Genomic DNA, 25,930 nt, shown 5'->3' with positions numbered 1-25,930 from the left:
AAGTTTGGCAGCAGAAGGGTGAGATCGTCCTTGAACAAGGGAGATATGCTACAAAGACCTTGAAGAGATTCAGGATGCAACACTGTAGACCTATGGCTACTCCAATGATCACCAACTAGAAGAAGATTGATGCATCAGAAGACAAAGACGTTGATCCCACCTTGTATAGGCAGCTTATAGGGTCCCTGATATATCTGGTCAATACCAGGCTAGACATTTGTTACGCTTTCTGTTAGAGTCGGTCTAGAAGCCCTCCATCAGCGATCAAAGCTTTTTGCATTTGCATAAGTAGGTGTCTCATCAGTGTCATCTCATTTGCATTCCATTAGGCATGCCATAACCCTGATGGAGGAGCTGGTGTCTTTATTCCCCTCTTGGCACTGCTGGATCAAGTTGTTTCAGTCAATAAACTCTTTTAAGGTTGATTGTCTTGTCTTGAGGTCAAAAGTCCTAGGTCTAGGGTTTGGGTCCAATTTGTCTTTAAGGTCAGGTCTTTAAAAGTCAATAAATGCCCAGCAAGCCAGAGGGATGACTATCAAAGTGTTTCTTCAAAAGATTTCATCTTGTACAGCTAATTTTTACCTTGGATTTAAAAAACCCTGTTTTTAAAGCCCAAGGTCATTTTCTCAAAGTTTTGTAAAAAGTTGTAAAAATTCAAAATTCTTTGGAAGTCAGCATGCAGCCCTGGTCCCCTTTTCCAAGATTCCTCAGAAGCTGTCCCTGCAAAAACTTTCAAGAAAAACATCAATTCAACCAATTTCAGGACAAAAGGAAACCATAAAGTTAGCAGCATTCAAAGTTTGAAAAAGTGTCATGATAAACATTAGAAAGAGGGTTTGAAATGAAATTAATTTAAAACAAGACTATAAAGCCCCTTTCTCCCTCCATTTAGTCTTCATTGTGCCTCAAAGCAATAGAGAGAATCGTTTTGAAGAAAATTTGGGTGAGTTTGTCTAGTCTGCCTGTGCGCGACCCATTGAGACTGGCGCGCGACCCGTTGGGCAAGCACAACCCGTCAGGCTGCCCATTCCAGTTCAGAAATTACACAGGCGCGACCCGTTGAGGGCGCGCGACCCGTTGGGCAGTGCGCGCGACCTGTTGGGAATTCCTCTGCCAAATTTCGCCAGTAAGCTGCTAAATAACCCCGGATTGCTTCCAGGTTGCAGGTAGGCCTCTCATCATTAAAATACATTGTTTGCCAAAGCTTGAAAAGCATGAGAATGTATTTTAAAGTCATCATTTTGAAATAATGAATCCAATGCATATTTGCTCAAGAAGGTCAAAGTGTTGGTTGAGCTAGGGTTTGTCTTATTGTTTTCAAGGTTATCCTTTTCACCCCCACTTTTTCCCTACATCCTATTTCCACCTCCCTCATCATTTTTACTCAATCTCTCTACCAAAAATACCAAAAGCCCTAAAACCCTACCCCTATTCCTAAAAAATCAAGAATCTAATCCTAAACCCTGCTTCTCATAAAAACTTTGCAAATGATAATTGTGTGATGGGATATATCATCATTCCTTCCCTTAAATTCCCTATTTCATATATTTTTCCCAATTTCCCTTAAAAGTTTCCCTCCCTAAACATCTCCCTTGTGTTTTTGTCCCCTTGGAGCAACATTTAAACAGTCAAAACAGCAGGGTATCCCATGGGAGGATTTTATCTCTTGAGAGGCTATGTTTCTCCAGGTCAATGCTCATTTGGAGAGGCTGCTGGCCAAGGCCAATAAAGATAAGGACCTGCTCCGGAACATGAAAAACCACTATTGGGTCCGAATGCATGTATGCAAGGCAAAAATGAAGGTGATCCAAGGGCGGTTAACCGAAGCACTAATACGAAGGAAAAGGCCCACATCTTGGCTGAGGCTTCTTTGTAGGAGCATGGTGTTAAATAACTCACTTCCAGCACAAAATTCTAAAAATTTTGAGCATTTTTGGTCATTTGTGATTTTTTTGGCAAAAAACAGGTTTTCTTCACCAACGGGTCGCGCGCCGCGCGCGACCTTTTCGTTGGGCAACTCCTTTTTGGGAAAACTCAGCATTTTTGGATTTGTCATGCAAAGATACACTTGCTCAGCCATTGCCAAGAAATTTCACCAAGTTTTGGGCCTCCAGAAAGTCAAAAAACAAGCAAAAAATGACTTTCTGCCACCTTTTTGACACACAGGAAGCAGTCTTGGGAGATTGCAATTTTGGAGGGGCAAATGACCACCAAATTCAGAAATTCCACTTGGGTTGGAAAGTAGACATCTAGACCTTTCCAACAAGCCCACTTTTGCCTCATTTGGACACCTGGAAGTACCTCAAAATCAGCTCCAAAGTAGCGCGACCCGTTCAGAAAGAGGGCGCGACCCGTTGGGCAGTTTTCATAGGAATTCATCTACAGCGCAGGAATTCGCCCAGCTTTGACCAGTTTTGAATTGTGATGGGATTTTTCACCCTTTTTGATGTAATTAATGTATTTTCATGATGACATGACACTTATTTACCTATTCTAGAAGATTCATTCATGAAATAACAAACATTTAATGAATGAATTGGTTTCCTAGCTTATAGAGGCAAGTTGTTTTGACTGCCTAGATTTTAGTGCTCAGTTTAGAATTGGTTGAAACAGCTCCTAGAAGGATGAGCTCGACCCCTGGAGGCAAGGAAAGGTATTAGCTTGCCTATATTATGTATTTTCTTAGTCATTTTCAGGGGTTGGAAGGTTGGACTCTTGAGGGAGAAGCTCTATTGTATTACTCATTGTATCTCTGCAATTTTGGCAAAGGAAGAAAGACCAGGGTTTTGCAGTCTTTTTGGGATTCCTGTGGTTACATGTATTGATGGTGTGTATCTCTTTGTACTTGTAAATTTGTTATGTGATTCATCATCTTACTTTTCCTTCTGCAAATTAGGCGAATGAAGTGTTAAAGTAGAATTCATGATTGTCATGCTCTGCTTTTAAGTTTGCTTAATATTTATGTTTTCATCTGTCTAAAGAGAACTCTTGAAGGTTTCTTGCTCTCTTTAGCTCCTCACCGGTCATTCCTATCCATTCACTTAATTCAAAGGCATCAATACAGTCTCCTACCTTGCCCCAAAGAACTCCCTGCAAAAAACTGTGTCCAATCCCCGCACCCAAAATTGCCTTTCCCCGATTTTCCACCAAAATCCTAAAACTTCCCAATTCAAACCTTTTTATCAGTTTACTAGCCTAAAATCAGTGTTCCCTTTTTGGTTATCTCGCCCATTGAAGATCTTTACCGAGATATACTGGAGAGAGCTCTCTCCTGCCCCATAGCGCTAGCTACGAGGCTAAGTGGTTTGATGTTGCCTTGAAGTTTACCTTTCGCAGCCTGAGGTGAAATTTCAAGCGCTAACACTTTCAACACCCTTAGTCAGTTCATGGTGGAACCCAAGAGGGCGCACTAAGCAACAACCAAACATGTTCTCAGGTATATACAAGGAACAGTCGAGCATGCACTATTGTACAGCTAAGGCACTGACATCAGGCTAAGTGGGTTCACTAACGCAGATTGGGCTGGAAGTTCAGTAGATCAGAAAAGTACAACTGGGTACTGTTTTAACATTGGATCAGGGATGACCTCCTGGTGTAGTAGAAAACAAAAATCTGTGGCTCTGAGCTCAGCTGAAGCAGAATATATGGTAGCTAGCATAGCTTCCTGCGAAGCCATATGGCTTAGGAAATTGCTTATGAATCTATTCAGGAGAAGGAAGGAAGCGACCAGGATTTTGTGTGATAATCAGAGTTGCAAGCTCTCTGAAAATCCAGTATTTCATGATCGCTTGAAGCACATTGATATCAGGCATCACTTTGTCAGAGACAGTGTCCAATGAAGGGCAGTACAGTTGAGGTACACTCCTATAGGAGAACAGGTGGCAGACATCCTCACTAAGGCTCTAGGAAGAATAAAGGTTGTTTATTTCAGGGAGAAGACGGGGATGGTGAAGAATCCATTTTAGTAGCAGAAATGGATAGGTATCAAGAGTTGCAGTGCAGCAGTTAGCAGTGGTAGTGTTATGGGCAGCATGATGCAGCATGTTGAGAGGGAGTTGTAGTACAGATGAAACAGTGGCAGTGGCAGTGTCATGGGGAAAAGTACAGGAAACAACAATGCAATGGATGTGGGGCAACAGGCCAAGCATTAGCACAGAGGACCGATGCAAAGGAGCAGCGTGATGCTTCTATGGTGAAGCATTGCTAGAGCACATTCCTTGCTAAGAGAGAGTGTTGATTTTTGGTAGCATCGGATGTTCTCTAGCCTTGAAATTTGGTCAAGGGGCTAAGGCACATTAGATCTCCAAGACCCAGAAATCATTTGGAGAAATTCCACCCAAATGAGGACTTATTAAAATAATTAATATTTTTAATGGGTTCCTAAGTCTAAACTTAGGAAAATTAAAATATTAATGGGTATTAATAAAGATAAGGATGAGAAGCTTCTAAGAGACGAGGGTCGAGTCTGTTTTAATCTTAGCCATTGATTAGAGACTTAATCTCGGCCGTTGACTCATCAACAGGAAAAGTATAAGAGAAGACTTGAGGATCATTTAGAGACACATCGACAGATATTCAATATCTCAAGGAAAATCGATTCTCAAAGAGGAGATCGATTTCAGAGGGAGAGTTGCAGGGTGGAGGAAGAGGAGGCCATCAACAACAGTCAGTCACTGAGGAGGAGGTGATGTAGGGACATCGAGAGACAGCGCAAAGGGAGACGCATCCCTCACGCAAGGCTGATGCCGAGGGACTCAGAGCCACGCTGAACCACGCAGAGTGATGCAAAAGTTACGCAGAAGTGGGAGAAGGGTCTCCAAGGTGTCAAAAAGTTTCCAGGGGAAAGTATTAGGTGTTTTCTTTCAGTTTCTCTGTAAAGTCATTCTTCGTAAAAGCGATTGTTGCTGAAGATTAATAAAACCCTCATCTGCTGCACCGGTTTTCCCACATTGGACTTTTTCGGGGACAATTGTCCAAAAACAACTATGTTGATGTGATTGGTTCTGTGTATGTATTTTCTCTGTGTAATTATGTGATCACTGCAGTAGAATTTATTTTAATATTTGCTGAAGGGACTTCATAAACAATTTATTGCGAAGAATAAGTAGGTGAAATAAATCAGTAGCTTCAGTAGAATTTCAAGTTAGAAATTTTCATAGTTTAGACTTAGGAACCCATTAAAAATATTAATTATTTTAATAACTCACAATCTGGGTGGAATTTCTCCAAACGATTTCTGGGTCTTGGAGATCTTATGTATTCTAGCTCCTCCACAAAATTTCGGAGCTAGAGCACATCAGATGCTACCCAAAATCAACAGTGATCTCACTAATTTCTTCCGCTGAGTGATATTCTCTGTACTGGATTGCCAGCAAGGCATCCAAAGATTGTATTCAGAAATAACTTCAGCTTAATAATAACAACCCTCAAATCTGTTGCACCGGTTTTCCCGCATTGGGTTTTTTCCAGGGACGTTTGTGTTAATTTTAGGTATGTTCTATGCTTAGAGCAATTTATTTCAATTTTCATAGTTAGCTCAATATCTTTTCCAAATTAGCAATCACATCAGCATTAAAGTAAACTGCAGATAGAACATAAACATAAATCGTAGAAGACAAGCCAAGACAAGAGGACATAAGATGTGGCACTAGCTAGGGACAAACCCCAATGTGGGGAAATCCTTGATCAATTCTTCTTATATGTTCTTCAATAGTTCAACAGAGAGAGAGAGATAGTATGTTTACAACAGAAGTCAACACTTTGACTTATCTAGATAAGAGCATAGATCATCTCTAAGAAGATGATACATGAGATTAGTTGAAGACATGCTGCTTCAACTAATTCTCCAAGGTGACTCCTTCACCTATCGTTGTGCTGCATTTCGTCATCATGCTGCACCATGCTGCACCCATCATCACTATGCTGCATCTCATCATGCTTCATTCATCATGACTGTACCCATCACTGTACTGCATTATGTGCCATTGTTGCACCATGTTACCATACTGACCGATGCATTGGTTGCATCTTGCTTGCTTGTTGTCCCTTGCTTGCTTGCTGTCCCTAGCATGCTTGTTGTCCTTAGCATGCTTGCTGTTGCATGCTAGCTGTCCCTTGCATGCTAGCTATAACATTGCATGCTTGGTGTATTTGTTGCTAAGTACCATACAACTGTCCCAATGTTAGTTAGTTTTCCCTTGCATGCTGCTCTTGTTCCGGCAGTTCCCAGCAGTTCCGACAGTTTTGGCTGTTCCCGACAGTTCCGACAGTTGTTGACAGTTTCGGCAGTTCCTGGCAGTTTCTGCAATTCCGGCAATTCCGGTTGTTCTCGGCAGTTCCCAGCAGTTTCGGCTTCTGCCCTCAGCTTTTTCACCTATTCCGGCAGTTCCCGGCAGTTCCGACAATTCCGGCTGTTCCCGACAGTTCTGGCACTTCCGGCAATTCCAGCTATTCCAGCTATTCCCGACAGTTCCGACAGTTCCGACTTTTCGCAGCAGTTCCGACTTTTTCCCACTGTGTCATCTTTCCTAGCTGTTCCGGCAGTTTTGGCTATTCCCAGCAGTTCCGGCTTTTCCGGCTTTCCCTGGCAATTCTGGCAGTTCCAATAATTCCGGCGATTCCCGGCTGTTCGAGCTATTCCCGACAGTTCTGGCTTCTACCCTCTGGATTAGGGCAGCGTTATCCCTTAGGATCTCTCCTCCTACTAAAACCCAAAGACAAGTAGAGAGGAAGAGATCCCAAGTGCGTTGAAATGACTTGAAGGCCACCTCTATTTATACTAAAATGTTGAGCACAAGTGGGGTTTATTTGGTTGCTAGCCGACCTTGACGAATTGTCCAATAACATAAATAAATTCATATCTCCATGAATACTTATCGGAATCGGATGATCTTTAGATCAATCCTACACCTCTCGATGAGGGATCCAAGAAAAATATCAGCGTCCATTAATAAGATGACCCACATGGACTTTGGCCCTAGTTGCCAATTTTAACACTCCCTCTTAACTAGGGAGAACTCCATTCGCTGATCCATATGTCCGATTGTACTATCTTTGGCATCAGTGCCCTGCACTACTCTGCTCTACTGAGCTCTGCTTTTCTCTGCTGAACCGTGAAGAAGAAGAATTGATCGAGAATGTCTCATACCATTCTCTACTGACCCGAAGTTAGTTTCATCTGAAGAGAGTGTGTCACATCACTCTTACTGGCCCGAAGTCAGTTTTATTGATCCCAAATCAATAGCACAAGAGAGTGTCTCAAATCACTCATACTGATCCCAGGTCAGTTTCATTGATCCCAGATCAATGGAGGTCATCCTAGCATAGGGAGTACGGTAGATACATCGATGCGTCCATTGATAGTACTACTATGGTCCCTAACCCCATTTCCCTGCTCATTGATCAGATGAGAGGTACTTCCCATGAGTCCTAGACTGCATGGGTAGGATGCCTCGACAAGAGAAATAATCATCCTGTCCATAGGAGAACTAATCATCCTGCCCCACAATTGCCATGGGAGAACTAATCATCCCGGCCCACAGGAGAACTAATCATCCTGTTTCACAGTTGCCACGGGAGAACTAATCATCCCGGCCCACAAGAGAACTAATCATCTTGTTCCACAGTTTCCACGGGAGAACTAATCATCCCGGCCCACAGGAGAACTAATCATCCTGTTTCACAGTTGCCATGGGAGAACTAATCATCCCAGCCCACAAGAGAACTAATCATCCTGTTCCACAGTTGCCACGGGAGAACTAATCATCCTGACCCACAAGAGAACTAATCATCCTGTTTCACAGTTGCCACGAGAGAACTAATCATCCCGGCCCACAGGAGAACTAATCATCTTGTTTCACAGTTGCCACGGGAGAACTAATCATCCCGGCCCATTGGAGAACTAATCATCCTGTTCCACAGTTGCCACGGGGGAACTAATCATCCCGGCCCACAGGAGAACTAATCATCCTGTTCCACAGTTTCCACGGGAGAACTAATCATCTTGACCCAGGCAACATTCGAATAATCATGCAATTTCATATTTTCGGCAGTGTATCTCAATCCATGAGAGATTGTGCCTCGAAGATATCTCAGAAGATTCTTGGCACCAATCTAATGAGGCTCAACCAAATATGAGTTCACCATGCTAACTGCAAAACATATGTCCGGACGGAAGTTCACCAAGAACATCAATGCGAATGAGTTTATGAAACTCAGAGGCATTTCTCAAATCTGGTCCGACATCACTACCATATAACTTCTGAAAGTTAAGATCTTCGAGGTAGTCACAGGCTTGCAGTTTATCATTCCACATCCGGAATCCAACTCACTCTTACTTCTGCAAATGAGAGGGTCTGCACCTGTCAGAAATAGGTTGTCCTCATAAGGTGCTGGCATGAGAGGTCTATCATCCACAACCTTCAAACAATGGTTTGGATCGGCTTCACTCTTAGTGAATCTCAGCTTCATCTGACAGCTATCAATCCTCTCATACTACACCCGGGGAGTTTTGTTTCAAGCCATAGAGGGATTTCTTCCACCTGCATACGTGAGATTCCTGACCATCAATCTTAAACCCCTCGGGTTGTTCCAAACCTGTGGACCTACTACATGAGGGGAATGGTCCCCTTGTAATATTTTCCTTCAGTACATCTCAGACATGTACTTTCATGCTCTTTTTGAATTCAGGCATCCCAGTCACCATCTGACTCACAGACCTCCGGTGTTATGTGTCAATGGACATGGTCCCCAGTGGACTTCTTGCAACTTGATACAACCATGAACTCAAAAACATCTTTGAAAATTCTATTTTCAAACACGTACCTTTCCATCGATGAGTGCCACCCTGTAACCTTTGACTTCCATTGCCGACATGGACACCAAGTTCTTCTTGTGATCAAGTACATAAAAAAGATTCTGTAAATGAATCGAGTTACCCTCATTCAATTGAGGGGTAACATTCCCTACACCCTTTCTGGGATAGGTGGCATCGGCTCCTAGTATAATCCCACGATTGTTTCCATCTCTACCAAATTAGAGAGTGCACCCTACTATCCGATGAAGCACTATAATCAATAAGCCAGCTTCCCAAAGAATCTGAAGGTGAGGGCTAATATAAGATAACGCTTCTTTATCTTATCAAAAACAACATTTGATTCTTCATACCTGGGGTTCCTTGTTTTTTTTTTTTGAAGAGTCGGCCATTTCCTTGATGACCTTCATTACCTGTCATTCCTTTGATCATTGAAGATGTCCCTAGAATGATTGTTATCTTCATCAAGAGATGTGTCTCTGCCATTCGAACACTCCTTCACATAATGGCCGAACTTATTGCAACCAAGGCATCTGCCTTTCCTTCCACCCTTAGATCTAGACTTCCCAATGAAGTGATCTTTAGGTAGGCCATCAGAAACTTCCGCTACGCCATTCTGATAATATTCTCTGCTTCGACTTCACCCTCGGTGAATTTGAAGAGGGATGAGGAATCCACTGATCCTTTTGTCCTTTCCCAACTGTCTTCGGTGATTGCTCTTTCACTCTTGCTTGGGCATTGTCTTCACCTCAGCTTTGATACCATGTTAATTTTAGGTATGTTCTATGCTTAGAGCAATTTATTTCAATTTTCATAGTTAGCTCAATATCTTTTCCAAATTAGCAATCACATCAGCATTAAAGTAAACTGCAGATAGAACATAAACATAAATCACAGAAGACAAGCCAAGACAAGAGGACACAAGATGTGGCGCTAGCCAGGGACAAACCCCAATGAGGAGAAACCTTTGATCAATTCTTCTTATCTGTTCTTCAATAGTTCAGCAGAGAGAGAGAGATAGTACGTTTACAATAGAAGTCAACACTTTGACTTATCTAGATAAGAGCATAGATCATCTCTAAGAAGACGATACATGAGATTAGTTGAAGACATGCTGCTTCAACTGATTCTCCAAGGTGACTCCTTTACCTATCATTGTGCTGCATTTCGTCATCATGCTGCACCTCACCGTGCTGCACCATCTTGCACCCATCATCACTATGCTGCATCTCATCATGCTTCATTAATCATGACTGTACCCATCACTGTACTGCATTATGTGCCATTGCTGCACCATGTTACCATACTGACCTATGCGTTGGTTGCATCTTGCTTGCTTGTTGTCCTTAGCATGCTTGCTGTTGCATGCTAGTTGTCCCTTGCATGCTAGCTGTAACATTGCATGCTTGGTGTATTTGCTGCTAAGTACCATACAACTGTCCCAATGTTAGTTAGTTGTCCCTTGCATGTTGCTCTCCTTCGGAGACAGATGCTCTGGCTGTTTTAGTAATTCCCAACAGTTCCAGCAGTTCTGGCTATTCTCGACAGTTCCAGCAGTTCTCAGCAGTTCTTGCAATTCTAGCTGTTCCCAGTACTTCCCGGTAGTTTTGGCTTCTGCCCTCAGCTTTCTCACCTGTTCCGGTAGTTCCCGGCAGTTCCAGCGATTCCAGCTGTTCTCGACAGTTCCAGCTTTTCACGGCTGTTCCCAGCAGTTCCGGCTTTTTCCCTCTGCGTCAGCTTTCCCGGCTATTCCGACAGTTCCTAGCAGTTTCGGCTATTCCTGACAGTTCCGGCAGTTTCGGCTTTTCCTGCTATTCCCTGCAATTCCGGAAATTCCGGCTATTTTCGGCGGTTCCGGCTTTTCCGGCTATTCCCGACAGTTCCAGCTTTTGCCCTTCTGATTAGGGCAGCGTTATCCCTTACGATCTCTCCTCCTTCTAAAACCCAAAGACAAGTAGAGAGGAAGAGATCCCAAGTGTGTTGAAATGACTTGAAGGCCACCTCTATTTATACTAAAATGTTGAGCACAAGTGGGGTTTATTTGGTTGCTGGCCGACCTTGACGAATTGTCCAATAACACAAATTAATTCATATCTCCATGAATACTTATCAGAATCGAATGATCTTTAGATCAATCCTACACCTCTCGATAAGAGGGATCCAAGAAAAATATCAGCTTCCATTAATAAGATGACCCACATGGAGTTTGGCCCTAGTTGCCAATTTTAACAGTTTGTCGAAAAACAACAGTGATTTGTGCTGTATCTTTCTCTATTGTTCAGTTTTTGTCTCAGCATATTATTTTAAATGGTGTAGGCTGCAGTGTATGTATTTTGATGTTTGCCGCAGGAAACTGCAAATAACTTGTTCATGTAAATCTAACAAGTAGGAGAAATATCATCAGTTGCTGCAGTAGGGATTCCGGTTTTAGGAATTTTCACATTTCCTTCTAGCAGCAATTAGCAGAAATTTTAGGCAGTGAGCATATACTGTGGGGAGCCATTTCTAGCATCTAGGTCATCATATTTTCACATGGGTTTTGTGGAGCTTGCATAGCAAGCCCAAGTTCTATCATTTCAACTCATTTTAGGTACATCTTCCCAGTTTATTAATAAAATGGCTCAGATTATTTGGCTGCTATCTCTTTTGTTTTAATTTGTGGTTGTGTCCTTCACTTATGTTAAAATTGGCAACCAGGGCAAAACTTCATGTGGGTCATCTTATTCATGGCTAATAATATTTTTATTAGATTCCTCTTGTCGAGAGGTGTGGGATTGATATAAAGATCATCCGATTCCGATAAGTATTCATGGAGACATGAATTTATTTTGATTATGGAATTATTATCAAACCGACCTACAACTCATGTAGGCTCAGAAGCCCAACAGTCGCATCTATTCACTCACCAACGTTGTGTATAAATATAAGAGGACTTTTCCTCATTTGGACTCACTCATCTCATCACATCTCTCTCTCTCTCTATTCCGCAGAAATGAGTCTCTTCTCTACTGCGCTGAAATGGGTCTCTCTCTCACACATGTGAAGCCGGAAGCTGTTGAATTTGGAGCTGTAACCGCAGAAGTAAAGATTGACTTGCGTGACCTAGAAGATCTCCTCATCTTAACTGCGCTGTAGGTTCATCTGAACCTCCTCTAAAAGCCGCAACTTTTGGTGGTGGAATGAAGTCAATCCAACGAACGGTTTGCAAGATATCGACTGCCTTAGTTTGAAGCCGGAAACTGCTGAAACTGAAGCTGCAACTGCAGAAGTAAAGATTGACTTGCGTGGCCTAGAAGATCTCCTCATCTGAACTGCGCTGTAGGTTCATCTGAACCTCCTCTGGAAGCCGAAACTTTTGGTGGTGGAATGAAGTCAATCCGACGGTCGGTTTGTGAGATATGGTCTGCCCTAGTTTGATAATGAAGCCGCTAATGCTGATGCTGCTGATCTAGGGTTTGCTACTGCTGATATGAATCAGATTTATTGTACTATTTCTCTCTGCTGAATTATTGAAGATAAAAGAAGATTTGATCAAAGGGTTTCCCCACACATTGTGGGGTTTGTCCCTGGCTAGCCGCCACATCTTGTGTCTCTTATCTTGGCTTGTTTTCTGTCGATCGTTTAATGTTCTATCTGCACTTTACTTTATGTACATGTGATTGCTAATCGGTGGAATATAATAAGAAAAAGAAGTAAACTGTTATAAGCATAGAACATACCATAACTTAACAACTTATTATGTTGTTCCTTATAAATTGCTTTGGTGTTTGCTGATTATTTCCAATTAGGAACATTACAAGGTTGCATTGAGTACAATTTTCAGAATTTATGCCCAGGTTCTTCACTCTAAATTCGAAAAGAAATCTTTTGCATTTAATAGAATGAAAACGTTGTTCAGGGAGTGAAGTTTCTATGCATGATTGTTCACTTACTGTTGTCCAAAAGTTCTGAATACGAATATTGTAGTAAAATTTCTGAGTATGTTCCCAAGTATGCATGCAAACTGTTTGTAGAAACTCTGTTACAGGTAACGAAAAAGATTTGAAGAAAAATTGTCCAAATTTTGAGTGCTGGTACATTACACACAGATTAGCAGGCACTTTTAGGACATCATTCTCTGAGACACATTCTCCATTCACTGGGCAAAGAGAAACCATCTAACATAAAGAGAGCTGAGGAGTTGGTCTTCATGCATAGAAGTCTACGGCTTATGTTGCATCAAGATCTCTGTTAAAAGGAGCAATATTATAAGGGGTATGAGTCAGCAAGAAATTGTTTTAGAGGAGTCTAGCAGAGATGGCCTCTCAGAGTTTACCACAGATGATGATCTACCAACATGGCACCACAAGATAATGCAGTAGTTGAGAACAAGTGGTTATTTTGAGAGTTGATGATAGAAGATGATGTTGACCTGAAGGACCTCAGCACTTTAGATGATCAAGATGCAGGTAAACAATCTTGTTTCCCGACTTGATTCTTGACTTTTGTTTCCTTCTTATCATTGTGGTTTTGTTTTTGCAGAGTCTAAAGACTGAACGATAACTAAATACTCATTTTGATCCTTGGGCCTTCGCTCATAATATAGTGGAGTGTGGAGATATTTGTGTTTTGGCCCAACATTATAGTTACTTCCCTTTCAATTAATGAAAAATTTAAATTTTAATGTTTTGTTTCAAATTTGAAGTTTGTCTTTATGAAATGCATGCATATATGCTTTTCTATATGTATTATTAGTTGAACCCATGTTTTTGATGATATTTACTTGGAAGTCTTTCTGAACCTGGCATACCTCAACACATTTATCGCATCAACCTTGACTTAAAGTATTGTGTGTGTGAAAGAACTACGTGGTAGTTTTCTTCTATCTTACATAACTAACAAGATTACTACAGAAAACAAAACTTAACCTTAGAGAGCATATTTCTGAGTAGGTTGATGAATTTTGACTAGTGTGCAACCCATCATCAACAAGAAGTCTTGAGATTTATGTGAATTGTGGCTTCAAATTTCTCTTTTTTTTCTTCCAAGGAAAACTTAGTGGAGAAAGTTGAAACCTAGGGGATGTTTCCCCACATTCGTGGATGGGATCCCTAGTAAACCTGTCAATGTTGACTAGAGTACATAATCCAGGGGGATTCAAACCATGCACTCGCTGGCACATAACTAGATAAATGCCCAGCAACATTGGCTACAATTGGTGGAGCTAACCACTTGGGCTTGCTTCAAATTTCTCTTCTATCACTTTAGTACTGGAAATGAATGAAATCAGCTTGTATGAACTGAACCTTCAAAGGACTCTACCTGCGAAAGTCTATTGCCAAGGAGTATGACAGATGCTGCATCAGAAGCAGCATCATCTCTTGCTTGCAGTCGTAGAGCCACTCCAACATCAGCAAGTGCCAAGGATGGTGCATCATTTATTCCATCTCCTACCTGGACAAGAAACATATAGATGGCTTGAATTTATATGCATTACAACTTACAACGTTACAGGAATAAATATCCCATCAATACTTTGTAGCCAGAACATCCCACGGATATGCAACCAGTATTTTAAAGGAACGCAAATGCAATTTGGTTTTATAGTTTTCCTAGAAATATACTACAAGAGGCTTTTAAATAACATTCGACCAAGGGTTGAAGGAAGATAAGTCAAATTTTACAGCATACAAATTGACCAAGATACAATCTCATAAATGTTGGCTTTGTAGCTCTGGGAATGGGAAAAGTTGAGAATAATGAAATATTTTGGTCTAGCTGGAAACATGTATATACATTTAAAATCTCCCTCTATAAGGATAAAACATTGAAATCAACATCAGGTTGTCAACTATATGTTGCTTCGCACAAATTAAAGTAAGAAAAACAACCATAATTACCATGGCTACAGAATGCCCCTGCTTTTGCAGTGATGATATGAAGTTGCTTTTCTCATGTGGCCGAAGGCATGCATTGATATTGTGTGCATCGTTTATCCTAACCATTTCAGCTACACTTGCCACTGCCTCTTCCCTGTCTCCTGATAACAGGATTGTCCTTATTCCCATTTTCTGGAGTCTGCATCATCCATGTAAGTAACCTTGTTAAAGGATTGCTCATACATGTATGTTGTAGGACTAAATTCAGCCTTGTTCTCAAAAAGTGAAACGTTAATCATTACATCAATGCTATGAAAAAATTCCTACTAAATGTCCTTTAGAAGTAAAAAAAAATGGCCGAGCCTTGATTGTAACTAAATGCAACATATGGAACAATGCTTCTTTATTATTATATGAATGCATTTTATGATTTAATTTTATACTGACGTGATAACTTTCTAATGTATGTACATTATTATAAAGCCACAAATGCATGCGGGATCAATTTTTAAGGCTGGGAGCCTCATCTGATATCACTCCCTACATTAATAGCAAAGATAAATTAATATCATAATTGCATAGGTTTGCAAAACACAAAGTGTTTATTGCCGGCATACACATTAAAACTGCATTTCTGCAGAAGTAGAATGTACAATGTGAACACTCATTCAAAGCATAGTTCTATTGAAAAATGGTTACAAACTATACTAGTTGATGTCAGACTTCAAGTAACTAAATTTGAGATTTGAGTTTCATCTTTCAAAGAACTAATTATTCAGTTTGTGTGCACGTGCATGTGTGCTAAATTATCGGCAATATCGGGGAAAATATCGGAAATTATTGGGAAACTTTAAAAATACAATAGTAATCATTTTTTTTTCTCAATGTTTTAACTTCTAAAAGAACATCAACATTAAACAAACACATTGCTACATAATGTTGATTTCTGGTAGCATCGGATGTGCTCTAAGTCTCAAAATTTGCAGGGAGGCTTAGACACATGCATTCTCCAATACCCATAAATTCTTTTGGGAAATTCCACCCAAACACAATTTTATTAAAATAATTAATGATTTTTAATGGGTCCTATTAACCACTGGAGTGGCACCTGATGATTATATGAAGACTCCATGCCCAAGGATGATCCAGAGGACACTTGTACCATCAGATATCATCAGTCAACGAAGTTTTTTAACTCTACTTCTATCTTTTCATCATCTTTGTACCCAGATTCCACACCCTGTGGGGAATTATAATAAGTGATACTAGTAATAATGAGTTTTTGAGTCTGTAACGGGCCTAGGATGTTGAGTCTCGATCAACAAACAAGTACACCTTGGAGTGCTTTTTTTATCTGGTTAATTATCCCTTTATTTGAGCATTGTTTTTTATTTTGAACACTAATATCAATACTTTCTTGGAAGCAATTGCATTCACTCATGCATTTAATCTAGGCATTTAAGTATAAGAAAGCTTCCAAGCCAGGCCCCAAGCCTCACTAAAATTAATTTCCAAGCATAAGCTTGGTTGATAGAAAGTATAGGGAAAAAAAATTTCTTGGAAAGTTCTTCCATCTGGTACGAAGCAAGGTAAAAGCGTTGTGACCCTGTAGTTATGAAGGTGGTTTGTCCCCTTGTAGGAACGAAGGCACACTCTGGCTCGTAAGACTTAGGGAATGGGTATCGTTAATGACACCTCCGTGCCCTCGCCCCCTCTTTCTTATAGTCACCCCAATTTTTACCCTTTGGTAAGAGCTCAAGAGGAAGACTTCTCATTTAGATTAGACATTTTAGATTAAAAATAACCAAGACTAATTGCATTCAAATTTAGTATAGGTGCATCTCATGCTAATACATCTTATTATTTCACTTGCAATTGTCCATTTTACTTGTCATTATTGAATATTTTATGTTAGCAAGCATTGTTTCATTTCCCTTTTGCAAGTAGAACACTAATTGATTTTCCTTTTGCAAGATATCTCTATATGCTTTGATTTAGGCATTGATTATATTTTAAAAGCATTTTATATCTTGTATCGATTATCGTGCTAACATCTTTGTCTCCATTTCAGGATTGCTTTGCTTTCATTTTTTGAAGCATTCTACTTTTGTTTTGAGCAAATATATCTTTCATTCCCGTTGAGAAATTTATCTTAAGGCACTGGTTTTATGGTTTTAATATGTTAATGATTTTTATTGCTCATATCATATTTTGCTCATAATTCTTAAAAGTAATCCACTTTCACTTTAACATCTCTCCTAGAATCTCACATTTCTTTTATCTTAGTTTTCCATATTGGGAACCACTCCCCATAGCTAACCTAGGAGATAGCTTAAACGGAGAGAGAGAGGATTTAGTGTGACAACTCTTTCTCTTAGTTCCCCGCCACCAACCACACCTTATGGGGTTGAAGGCTTTTCTCACTAACTTGTAGGTAGGTGTAGGTGGCAAGGTTAACAAGTCCCTAAGTCTAAACTTAGGAAATTAAAATAATTAAAGGGTATTAATCTAACTGTGGGTGAAACTTCTAGAAGAAGACGGGGATCAAGCCAAAATGATCTAAGCCATTGATTAGAAGTTAATCTGGGCCATTGGTTGTCCAATAGAAAGATATAAGAAGAGGCATGAGGGGCACTTGGAAAACACATCGAGTGGAGTTCAGTAGATCGAATTTCTGAAGCAGAGCAACTGTCGGTGAGAAATTTGAAGTGAGCTTTTGCAGTGAGGGGCAGGGATAGTTCTGGTTTGAGATTTCTCCTGATTTGGGAATACTCAGCAGAGGAGGCAGAGAGAGATCCAGGAGAGGCAACGCAAAGCCAGAAGATGCTGACGCAAGGCCACACAGAGGCAGTGCAGAGCCTTTAGGAGGTCTAAAAATTTGCTTAAGGGATCGATTTCTGAGGCCAAAAGCTGGGGTGTGAGACTGGGAGGTGAAAATCAAAGTTCCTGGGAAGCAAATCGATCAACAGAAGCAGTGACACAGTCCCTAGAGGCTATGGCGTTGGGCTGATGCAGTCACTGCGCAGAGGCAACCATGGGTTATTCATGCAGTGGCTGGACCAGTCAAATCTCCAGTGATAGTGTGATGTAATATCACTTATTTCTCTGTCAGTGATATCCTCTGTATTGGATAGCCAAGCAGGCATCCAGAGATTGTATTTAGAAATTACTACTGCATAATAATAAAACCCTCAGAGCTGCTGCACTGGTTTTCCCACACTAGGTTTTTCTGGGGACATTTGTCCAAAAATAATTGTTTAGATGTGTTGTTTATTTCTTTCTTGTTCAGTTTCTTGTTTCCGCATTTTATTTAAATAGTGAAGGTTGGAATGTATTAGTTTCGATGTTTACTGTAGGAAACAATAAATAATTTTGTTCAATAATTAACAAATAGAAGAAACATAATTAGTTGTTGCATTAGAAATATGGGCATCCAAATTTTCACACATAAATATGAAAATAAAGTCGACATATAAGATGTATAAGATGTCGAATGATACATCAGACTTCGACATTGAAATATGATATTTGCCCCGAGTCATAAGAACTAATAGAATGATACAAAATCATATCAAAACAAAAATAAATGTATCTCATGATATGAATCATGGCAATGAAAATTAAAACAACAAATTTCCCCTTGTTTGCTTGATGGAAAATGGTCACAACATACTCAACTGAACCAAAAGATTGGTCGACCAAAAAATACATAAAATATTCAAAATTTGAAAACAACATATAATTCATGTGCATCTATATGAATCCAAATTGTTATACACAAATATGCAAAATTTGTCATATATATAGCAAGGGTGCATATAACCAAAATATCATCAAATGCAAGCCATCTTTGAATAAAAAAATATCAATAGAGAGGCTCTATATGGCCTTTGAAATCCAAAGAATTTCATGCTATAACAAATTGTTACATAACATCAAAACCATTGCCTATATTGGGATCCTCTTCATCAAGATCACCCTTTGAGCATTAAAATAAGATATAAAAATCCCTAATATGTTAATCGATGGTTTTTCTTGAGTGAAGTGTACATTTTTACTAGGATCATGAATAACTGAGTTAGATGTACATTAATACTACAGTCATGAAGGAGGATTTCAATAGTCAATGCCACCAACATCGAGCTACATAGAGGGCTTGGTGATCCTAATTAAATGTTAGTTTCATACCCTCATCCATCACAAATGTAATAGAAACATTGCAATCCCTAAAATCCTAAAATCCTAAAGACTGTTAAGTTTGTTGGATTTTGAGTGGGATCTAAAATTCTACTTTCCCCATATTAAATCCAATGAGGTCAAAACCACTCTCAAACATCCTGAGTCAATTATTGGTAATGTTAAAAATTTAAGTAAAAGGATGTGTTGACCACTACGTGTCAATGACCCATCGAAGTACACCCCCTTTTTTCGCAAAGGGAATAGTGCCTGATCGATGTGTTCATGCCGTCCAACTATCATCATCAGCTTGACTTCCGAGATGTTATGTAAACCCATTCTGCATGTGTATAATGTAAACAATCTCAGCAGACCCGTGTCATGTATGTAACAACCTAGGTAAACCTACCTTTTGTCGCTAGGATCTTAAGCGAATCCTAGTGTTCTAGATTGAGTCTATGTAAAAGTAATTTGGGAATAATCCTAATTATTTGGTTAGATTATTTTATTAGGAATTGCTTAGTCTGTTGAATTATACTTGTGTCACATAAATGGGTAGTCTGTGAGGGTCTGTAACAAATGGGTTTTCCCCTTTTATGATGTAAAAATGTGTAAATCTTGATGTAAAATGTTTAGCGCATGGTCCCTCATAATTAAAAAACCATGGCTAAACATTTGAGGGTTGGAAAATTAATTTATCCCCTTATAGGTTAATTAATTAATTTTTTTGGCCCAAAATTAATTAAAATTCTAAGCTAGAAATTTAATTAATTCTAAGTCTTCAGTAAATTTAAATTCTCCAAAAGCAAAATTTGTCGGTCCTAAAAAATTAAATTTTAAGAGGTCCTGAGACTAAGGTAAATTAATTATTTTGATAAATTGTAAACCTTTGATCCCTCGGAATTAAGTCAAATTCAATTTTTTGGGGAAATTAACTCAAAATTTTTATTTTTTAATTAATTAAAATGCATTTAAATGAAAATTTTGAATCTCTTCAAAAATAAAATATTTCGACAGATGAGATTAAAGACATTTTGATCTTTATCAACGGTCGAGATTACTTTGATAAGGATCACTCGAACTAGCCGTTGGATTTATCTTCAAATAGGAGGTCATTTGTTAGTCGATCTATCCGATCTCTGAGTCATGTGCTTCGCAAGAAGCTCTGGTGTAATCTCTCTGGAAAATAAAGAAAGACTTTGGAGTTAAATTCTGTTGGTGTTACTCTTCATGGAAATGTTGTAAGATGTTTTATTTCATGCATAATATTTTCTAAAACTATTGATGATAGCTTCTAAAGAGTGATATGAGCACAGGTATCTTGTTCATTTTGCTAGGGTTTGAACAATAATTTTAATTTTGAACGTAATCACAGGTATCTCTATTTGTCTAGATTTAATTATTATTTTCTCACTCTATTCTTAATGGTTGGATCGAGTTCTGCAGGGAAATCTTGAGATAGATTATTAGGCATTAGGGGATAGTCTTCAGTTGGACCAGCCAACTCCCGATCTGTATTTCCTGAAGAGCCTAACTAAATAAGCTCCAGGCTTATCATAAGATTTTTGTTTTGTGATGCATGAGGGTTTCGAGCTAGCACCTCCTTTTAAAATTTAAAAATCTTCAATTTCTTTGCAACATAATGGTAGATCTGGCTACTTAGAGCCTTCAGTTTGTAAATATTGTATTTTTCTAACGTGGGTTTTTCTGGGTTTTTAATTTCATCATTGTATATATCGTTTGGGTGTTTTCTTTTTGTTGTGCAGCTGCAGATCTGAAGGAGAATTTTTATTTGAAGCCAGATCTAGGCCTTGGAGGGTAAGATCTGGCCTCAAAATTATTTTGCAGGGGCATTATTCCAATTTTTTTTCCAGTTTGAGGGTTTCAAAATTTATATCTAGGGATTTCATGAGTTTTTCTTAGAGCAGATTTTAAAGCTGGAGTATACTGGTTTAACATATAAATTTATGGAAATTTTTTAAGGGTTTCTTGGGCTACCATTTCTTTTTCTATCTGTTGCCTTATTGAGCCCTCTTCTCTACTGCGTTTTTACTTCCCTCTCTCTGCAAAATTTGAGGCTCCATCCTCTGTCGTCCTTCGTTCCTGCATTTTCTCACATTGCTCAGACTCCAGCATTATTCCTCCTCGCAGCTCCTTTCTTCCATCATTGCCCATCTCCTTGCATACCTGTGTGTCTCGCTTTTCCTCTTCGCATTCACCTCGCCATTCGTTGTTGCTCACTGCCTGCACTAACACATGCCTGCAAACCTAGAGGTTCCCTCCTAACCCGCGGCTACCTTCCTCCATGTGCTTCAAGTCCTTTGCTCCCTCCGCGGCCATAGGCAAGCTCCCTCGACCCTGCATCCCTCAAGTTCCTCTGCCCTCGAGCTCCATCTCCTTCGCTACCGCCGTTTCCCTTCTTCGACCTGCACTAAACCAAAACACTGTCAACCCATACGATTTCCTTTGTTTTACTTTTTAGTTTCTTAGGGTTTTCATAATTCGATTTTTGTTTTGTTCTTTGTTTTAAAAAGAAATCTAGAAAATTTTGTTTTTGTTTTTGTTTTCATTTATTTTTTTACTTCTGATTTTTTGTTTCGATTTTTTTATTTATTTTTGCTTGTTTTGTCTTTTCTTGATTTTTGTTATGACAATTTGATTTTGATTTAAATAAAATAAAATTAAAAAACAAAAATTTATAAAATTCCATTTCAACTTTTTTTAATGTGACCTTAATGTTTCTAAAGAATTAATTCAAAAGAGAACTTTGTGCTCTCACACTAAAAGTTTTATGTGGCTTTTGGCCCATTAAAAATTTATCTTATTAAAGACTTTTGATTTTTTATTTTTGTCACATTAAAAATCATTTGCCACATCAAATTTGCTTTATAAGCTTAGCACATTAAAAAAAAGGAATAATTAAAATTTTTAATCTAAAGTTCCTTCTTGGTGTCTTTTTGTTTAAAAGGTAAAATTTAAAGGGAAAATTTTGTGGTATTGACATTTTAATTTCTCTATAGTCAAACACGTTTAATGTTTTTAAATAATCTCTAAAGATTGACTAAAGGAGAACAACAATTTTTTTTAGATATAGCTCATTAAAGGAAAATCATTTTAATCCTAGGATTGCGAATTGCTTAGCATTTAAATTTCATAGTTCTTCATGGTATTTAATTTTTTTGAAATTTAATTGCTAGAATATTTTGCATGCTAAGGTTTTGAGCATCTAATTGTTCATGATTGTCGTTTCTATCACATCTCTAATTTTCTTCTGAATAGCTTGATTTTGTTTCTTCAAGTAGGTTCATGGTTAATTGAGCATCTAAGGCACTAGTCTAAAAATCATTTCTATCTTGTGGTTATGTCTTATTCATCTCAGTTGATATATATAAATAACTCAGTTAATTAGAACTTGTCTCATTTTCATTAAGTTATTCAACCTTAAGTCTCCTAGAGCCTGTGTTCCACAGGTTTTCCTCATTCATTTACCCCTAGGGACTACCCTCCTTGACTGCTCTGAGTGTTGTTGCATTGTCGGGACACTTTGTGTGACAACATGATGAAAATGAAAGATAAAAAAAAATGTCACTTTTACTTTAAGAATTTAATATTATCATTAATTACCAGGTTATGTATCTCATGGGATGAATGATGGGGAATGAAAATAATAGATTTTGCCTTGTTTGCTTGATAGAAATAGTCAGACTATCCTCACAACTCAATCCCCTAACTCACTTTTAAAATATTAGGGTCAAAAGAAAAAAAATTGTTCATAAGTCGAAATTGACAAAGCAAGGCGATAATTTCCTAAATTATCGTGATAAATTGAATTTATCGCAATAATTTCAAATCAAGCAATTTATCGTGATAAATACCATCAATAATATTGACTAAGTGTTTTTCGGCATTAATATCGCAATAATTTCGATATTGTCACGATATGTGCAACACTGGTTTGAATCCTCCTGGGCTTATGCTATGTTGATGGGTTTCTTGGGGATGCTATCCACAAATGTGGTAAAGCATCGCTTGGGTTTGCCAATGAGGTTTTCCTTGGATACACACACACATAATTCAAATCACCCATTGATATAATATGTTACCACTAAAGATTCCATTTTCTACAATGGGGATAGAGAAGACACAAGGGAGAAAGGATGCATGAGAGGTGATGTGAGGAAGAGAAGAGAGAAAGGGCAGGTTATATGGTCAAGGAAAGCTCCAACATAGGAGGGGGCTCTACGAGGCCTTGTGCAAATGTATAGAGTATAGAACAGGTTTGGAACGTCTCCAGTTGAGCATGTACAATCATTTGAGCTCAGTTATAGGAATTGTTGGTCTGGGCTAGTATATGGACACAGGGTAGGGGATATTAGGTTTTGCAAAGGCTAGTTTGACTTTATCCATCTTAGCAGCTTCAAGATCACTAGGCACAACAGGTTCAATTGGCATATCAACGAAGAATACAGAAGTACGTGATTGTACAATCTTTGGGCAGATTTTTCAGTTTACTAGATTTTTAGTCTTTGGGTTCAAGGGTCGATTATATGGTCATGGAGGAAATATCCAACATATGAGGGGGCTCTGCATGGCCTTCTGCAAATGTATAGAGTACAGAACAAGGTTTGAGACATCTCTAGTTGAGCATGTACAATCATTTGAGCTCTCTGTTGTAGGAACTGTTGGTCTGGGCCAGTATATGGACACAAGAAAGGGGATATCAAGTTCCGCAAAGGCTGGTTTGACTCCATCCAGCTTAGCAACTTCAAGATCAGTTGTCACATCAGGTTCAATTGGCGTATCAACAAAGAAAACAAACGCAAGTGCCCATACAATTTCTGGACAAATTTTTCAATTTACCACATTTTCAGTTTTCAGGTTCAAGGGCTGGCTAAGTTGTAGGATATGGGGAAAAGGGTACGAGTTTTCGAAACGGTCACAGGTACGAAAGGTGACCCCCCTAAATTTTGGAAATAGGGTAATGCATTATATATATATATATATATATCTTAGGACATTTAAGAAATGTTATGTGCAATCATAAAGCATACATGATACATTATTAGATTATGATTAAATTGTTCAATGTCATTGCATAAACTACAAGTTATCAATTATACATGATGATGAAACATACTAACATCACATGTACTCATGAATGATCACATAATGAAAGCAGTAATATCCAAAAACAATCTTGATAAATGACGTTTATTATAAATATGTATCCAAAGTCAGCCTTTATTACATATATGAGGTTGCAAGTACAATGCTACATCAACAAGGATCAAACTGTGGACAATGAACACATGTAGACTATAAAGACTATAGACTAATAGTCTTCATTCTTCATCCCCATCATCATAATCCTCATCAAAAATAGAAGAAGAAGCATGCTGAATAGTGGATGGTGGTGCTGAAGAATATGATTGACCAATTCCACTTCTAAGCTCTCAGTCCTCAATATTTAAGGCAGCAAGAGAGAACTCCAAACAACAAGTTTCTGGATCCACATCTTATTCTTTAGAAGGACCACTGCTATATTCTGGACCTTACACTGCCTCAACTAGGACTCATGTGCTGGAAATAACTCAACCTCCTTTCCTCCTTCGGAAAACTGGAAACCTCTCGAGAATTTCTCTAGAAATTCTCACTGCTGAATACCTCGTGTGAAAATTTCTAACTTGAAATTCTACTGCAATAACTGATTTATTTCACCTGCTTATTTCTCACAACAAGTTATTTACGAAATCCCTTCAACAAACATTAAAATAAATTCTACTGCAGTTATCACATAATTACATAGAGAAAATAACAAGCACAAGAACCAATCACATCAACACAGTTTTTTTTGGACAATTGTCCCCAGAAAAACCCAATGTGGGAAAACCAGTGCAGCAAATGAGGGTTTTATTAATCTTCAATAAAAATCACTTTACAAGGAATGCTTTTATAGAGAAACTGAGACACTACTGAGAGAAAACACCTGAGGCAAAGTTCATCCCTCTCCTGGAAACTTTCTGACACCCTAGAGACCCTTCTCACACTTCTGTGTCACTCTGCGTCCCTCTGCGTCAGCCTGAGTCTCCTGGATTGCGTCTTCCCTCTGTGTGGTTCTGCATCCCTCTACGTCAGCCTGCGTGAGGACTGCATCTCTTGGATTGCGTCTTCCCTCTGCGCTGTCTCTCAATACCCCTATGTCACCTCCTCCTCAGTTACTGACTGTTGTTGATGCCCTCCTCTTCCTCCACCCTGCAACTCTCCCTCTAAAATCAATCTCCTTCTCTTTGAGAATCGATTTTCCTTGGGATACTGAGTATCTGCTAGTGTGTCTCCAAATGACTCTCAAGTCTTCTGTTATACTTTTCCTGTTGACGAATCAACGACTAAGATTAAAACAGACATGATCCTCGTCTCTTAGAAGCTTCTCACCCATATCTTTATTAATACCCATTAATATTTTTATTTTCCTAAGTTTAGACTTAGGAACCCCTTAAAAATATTAATTATTTTAATAACTCTTCATTCGGGTGGAATTTCTTCAAATGATTTTTGGGTCTTAGAGATCTCATATGTTCTTGCCCCTCCACAAAATTTTGGAGCTAGAGCACATACGATACTACCCAAAATCAACACTCCGTCTTAGCGAAGAATGTGCTCTAGTAGTACTTCCCAATAGAAGCACCACACTGATCCACAACATCGGTCCTCTGCACTGTTTGATGCTCGGTCTACTGCCCCTCATCTACTGTGCTGCTGCAACCTGTACTGCTGCCCATGACACTGCAACTGTCACTGCTACATTTGTAATGAAATTCCCTCTTAATATATTGCATCATGTTGCCTGTTATCGCACAGATTGTCACGACAACGCTCAGACCGGGGGCTGTCACCCTGATCCCCGATATCTCTGTTTAAACCTGTCTCTCGCAGCTAAGGGGGGTAAACCCTATAGGAAAATAGATGACCAACTGTGAATCAGTTGGTTTGGGAGACACGAAAGGAAACCAACACTAGATAGATCTTATTGAATTAATAGACCAGTGCCTTGTGGAGTTAATGTTTAAACGATTAATTATCAGAT

General features: G+C 39.0%; 1 protein-coding gene across 2 annotated transcripts in view; it reads right to left on the bottom strand.

Annotated features, from left to right (window-relative positions):
• LOC149254022 (copper-transporting ATPase PAA2, chloroplastic) overlaps positions 1–25,930 on the bottom strand; it is a 407,965-nt gene that overhangs the window by 39,875 nt on the left and 342,160 nt on the right. For both annotated transcript variants that reach the window (XM_089460050.1, XM_089460049.1), the window contains 2 exons: positions 14,692–14,869; positions 14,114–14,245 (listed from right to left, as the gene is read on the bottom strand). In XM_089460050.1, coding sequence (XP_089316176.1) covers positions 14,114–14,245; positions 14,692–14,869 — 310 coding nt within the window. The remainder of the gene's footprint in view (positions 1–14,113; positions 14,246–14,691; positions 14,870–25,930) is intronic.

The sequence above is a fragment of the Pinus tabuliformis genome, chromosome 7 (genome assembly GCF_031772625.1).
Source record: "Pinus tabuliformis cultivar Carrire ecotype Pingquan chromosome 7, CPIR1, whole genome shotgun sequence".
NCBI classification, from domain to species: domain Eukaryota; kingdom Viridiplantae; phylum Streptophyta; class Pinopsida; order Pinales; family Pinaceae; genus Pinus; species Pinus tabuliformis.
The sequence above is the reverse complement of the archived record's forward strand: the minus strand, read 5'-3'. Positions and strand labels throughout refer to the sequence as shown.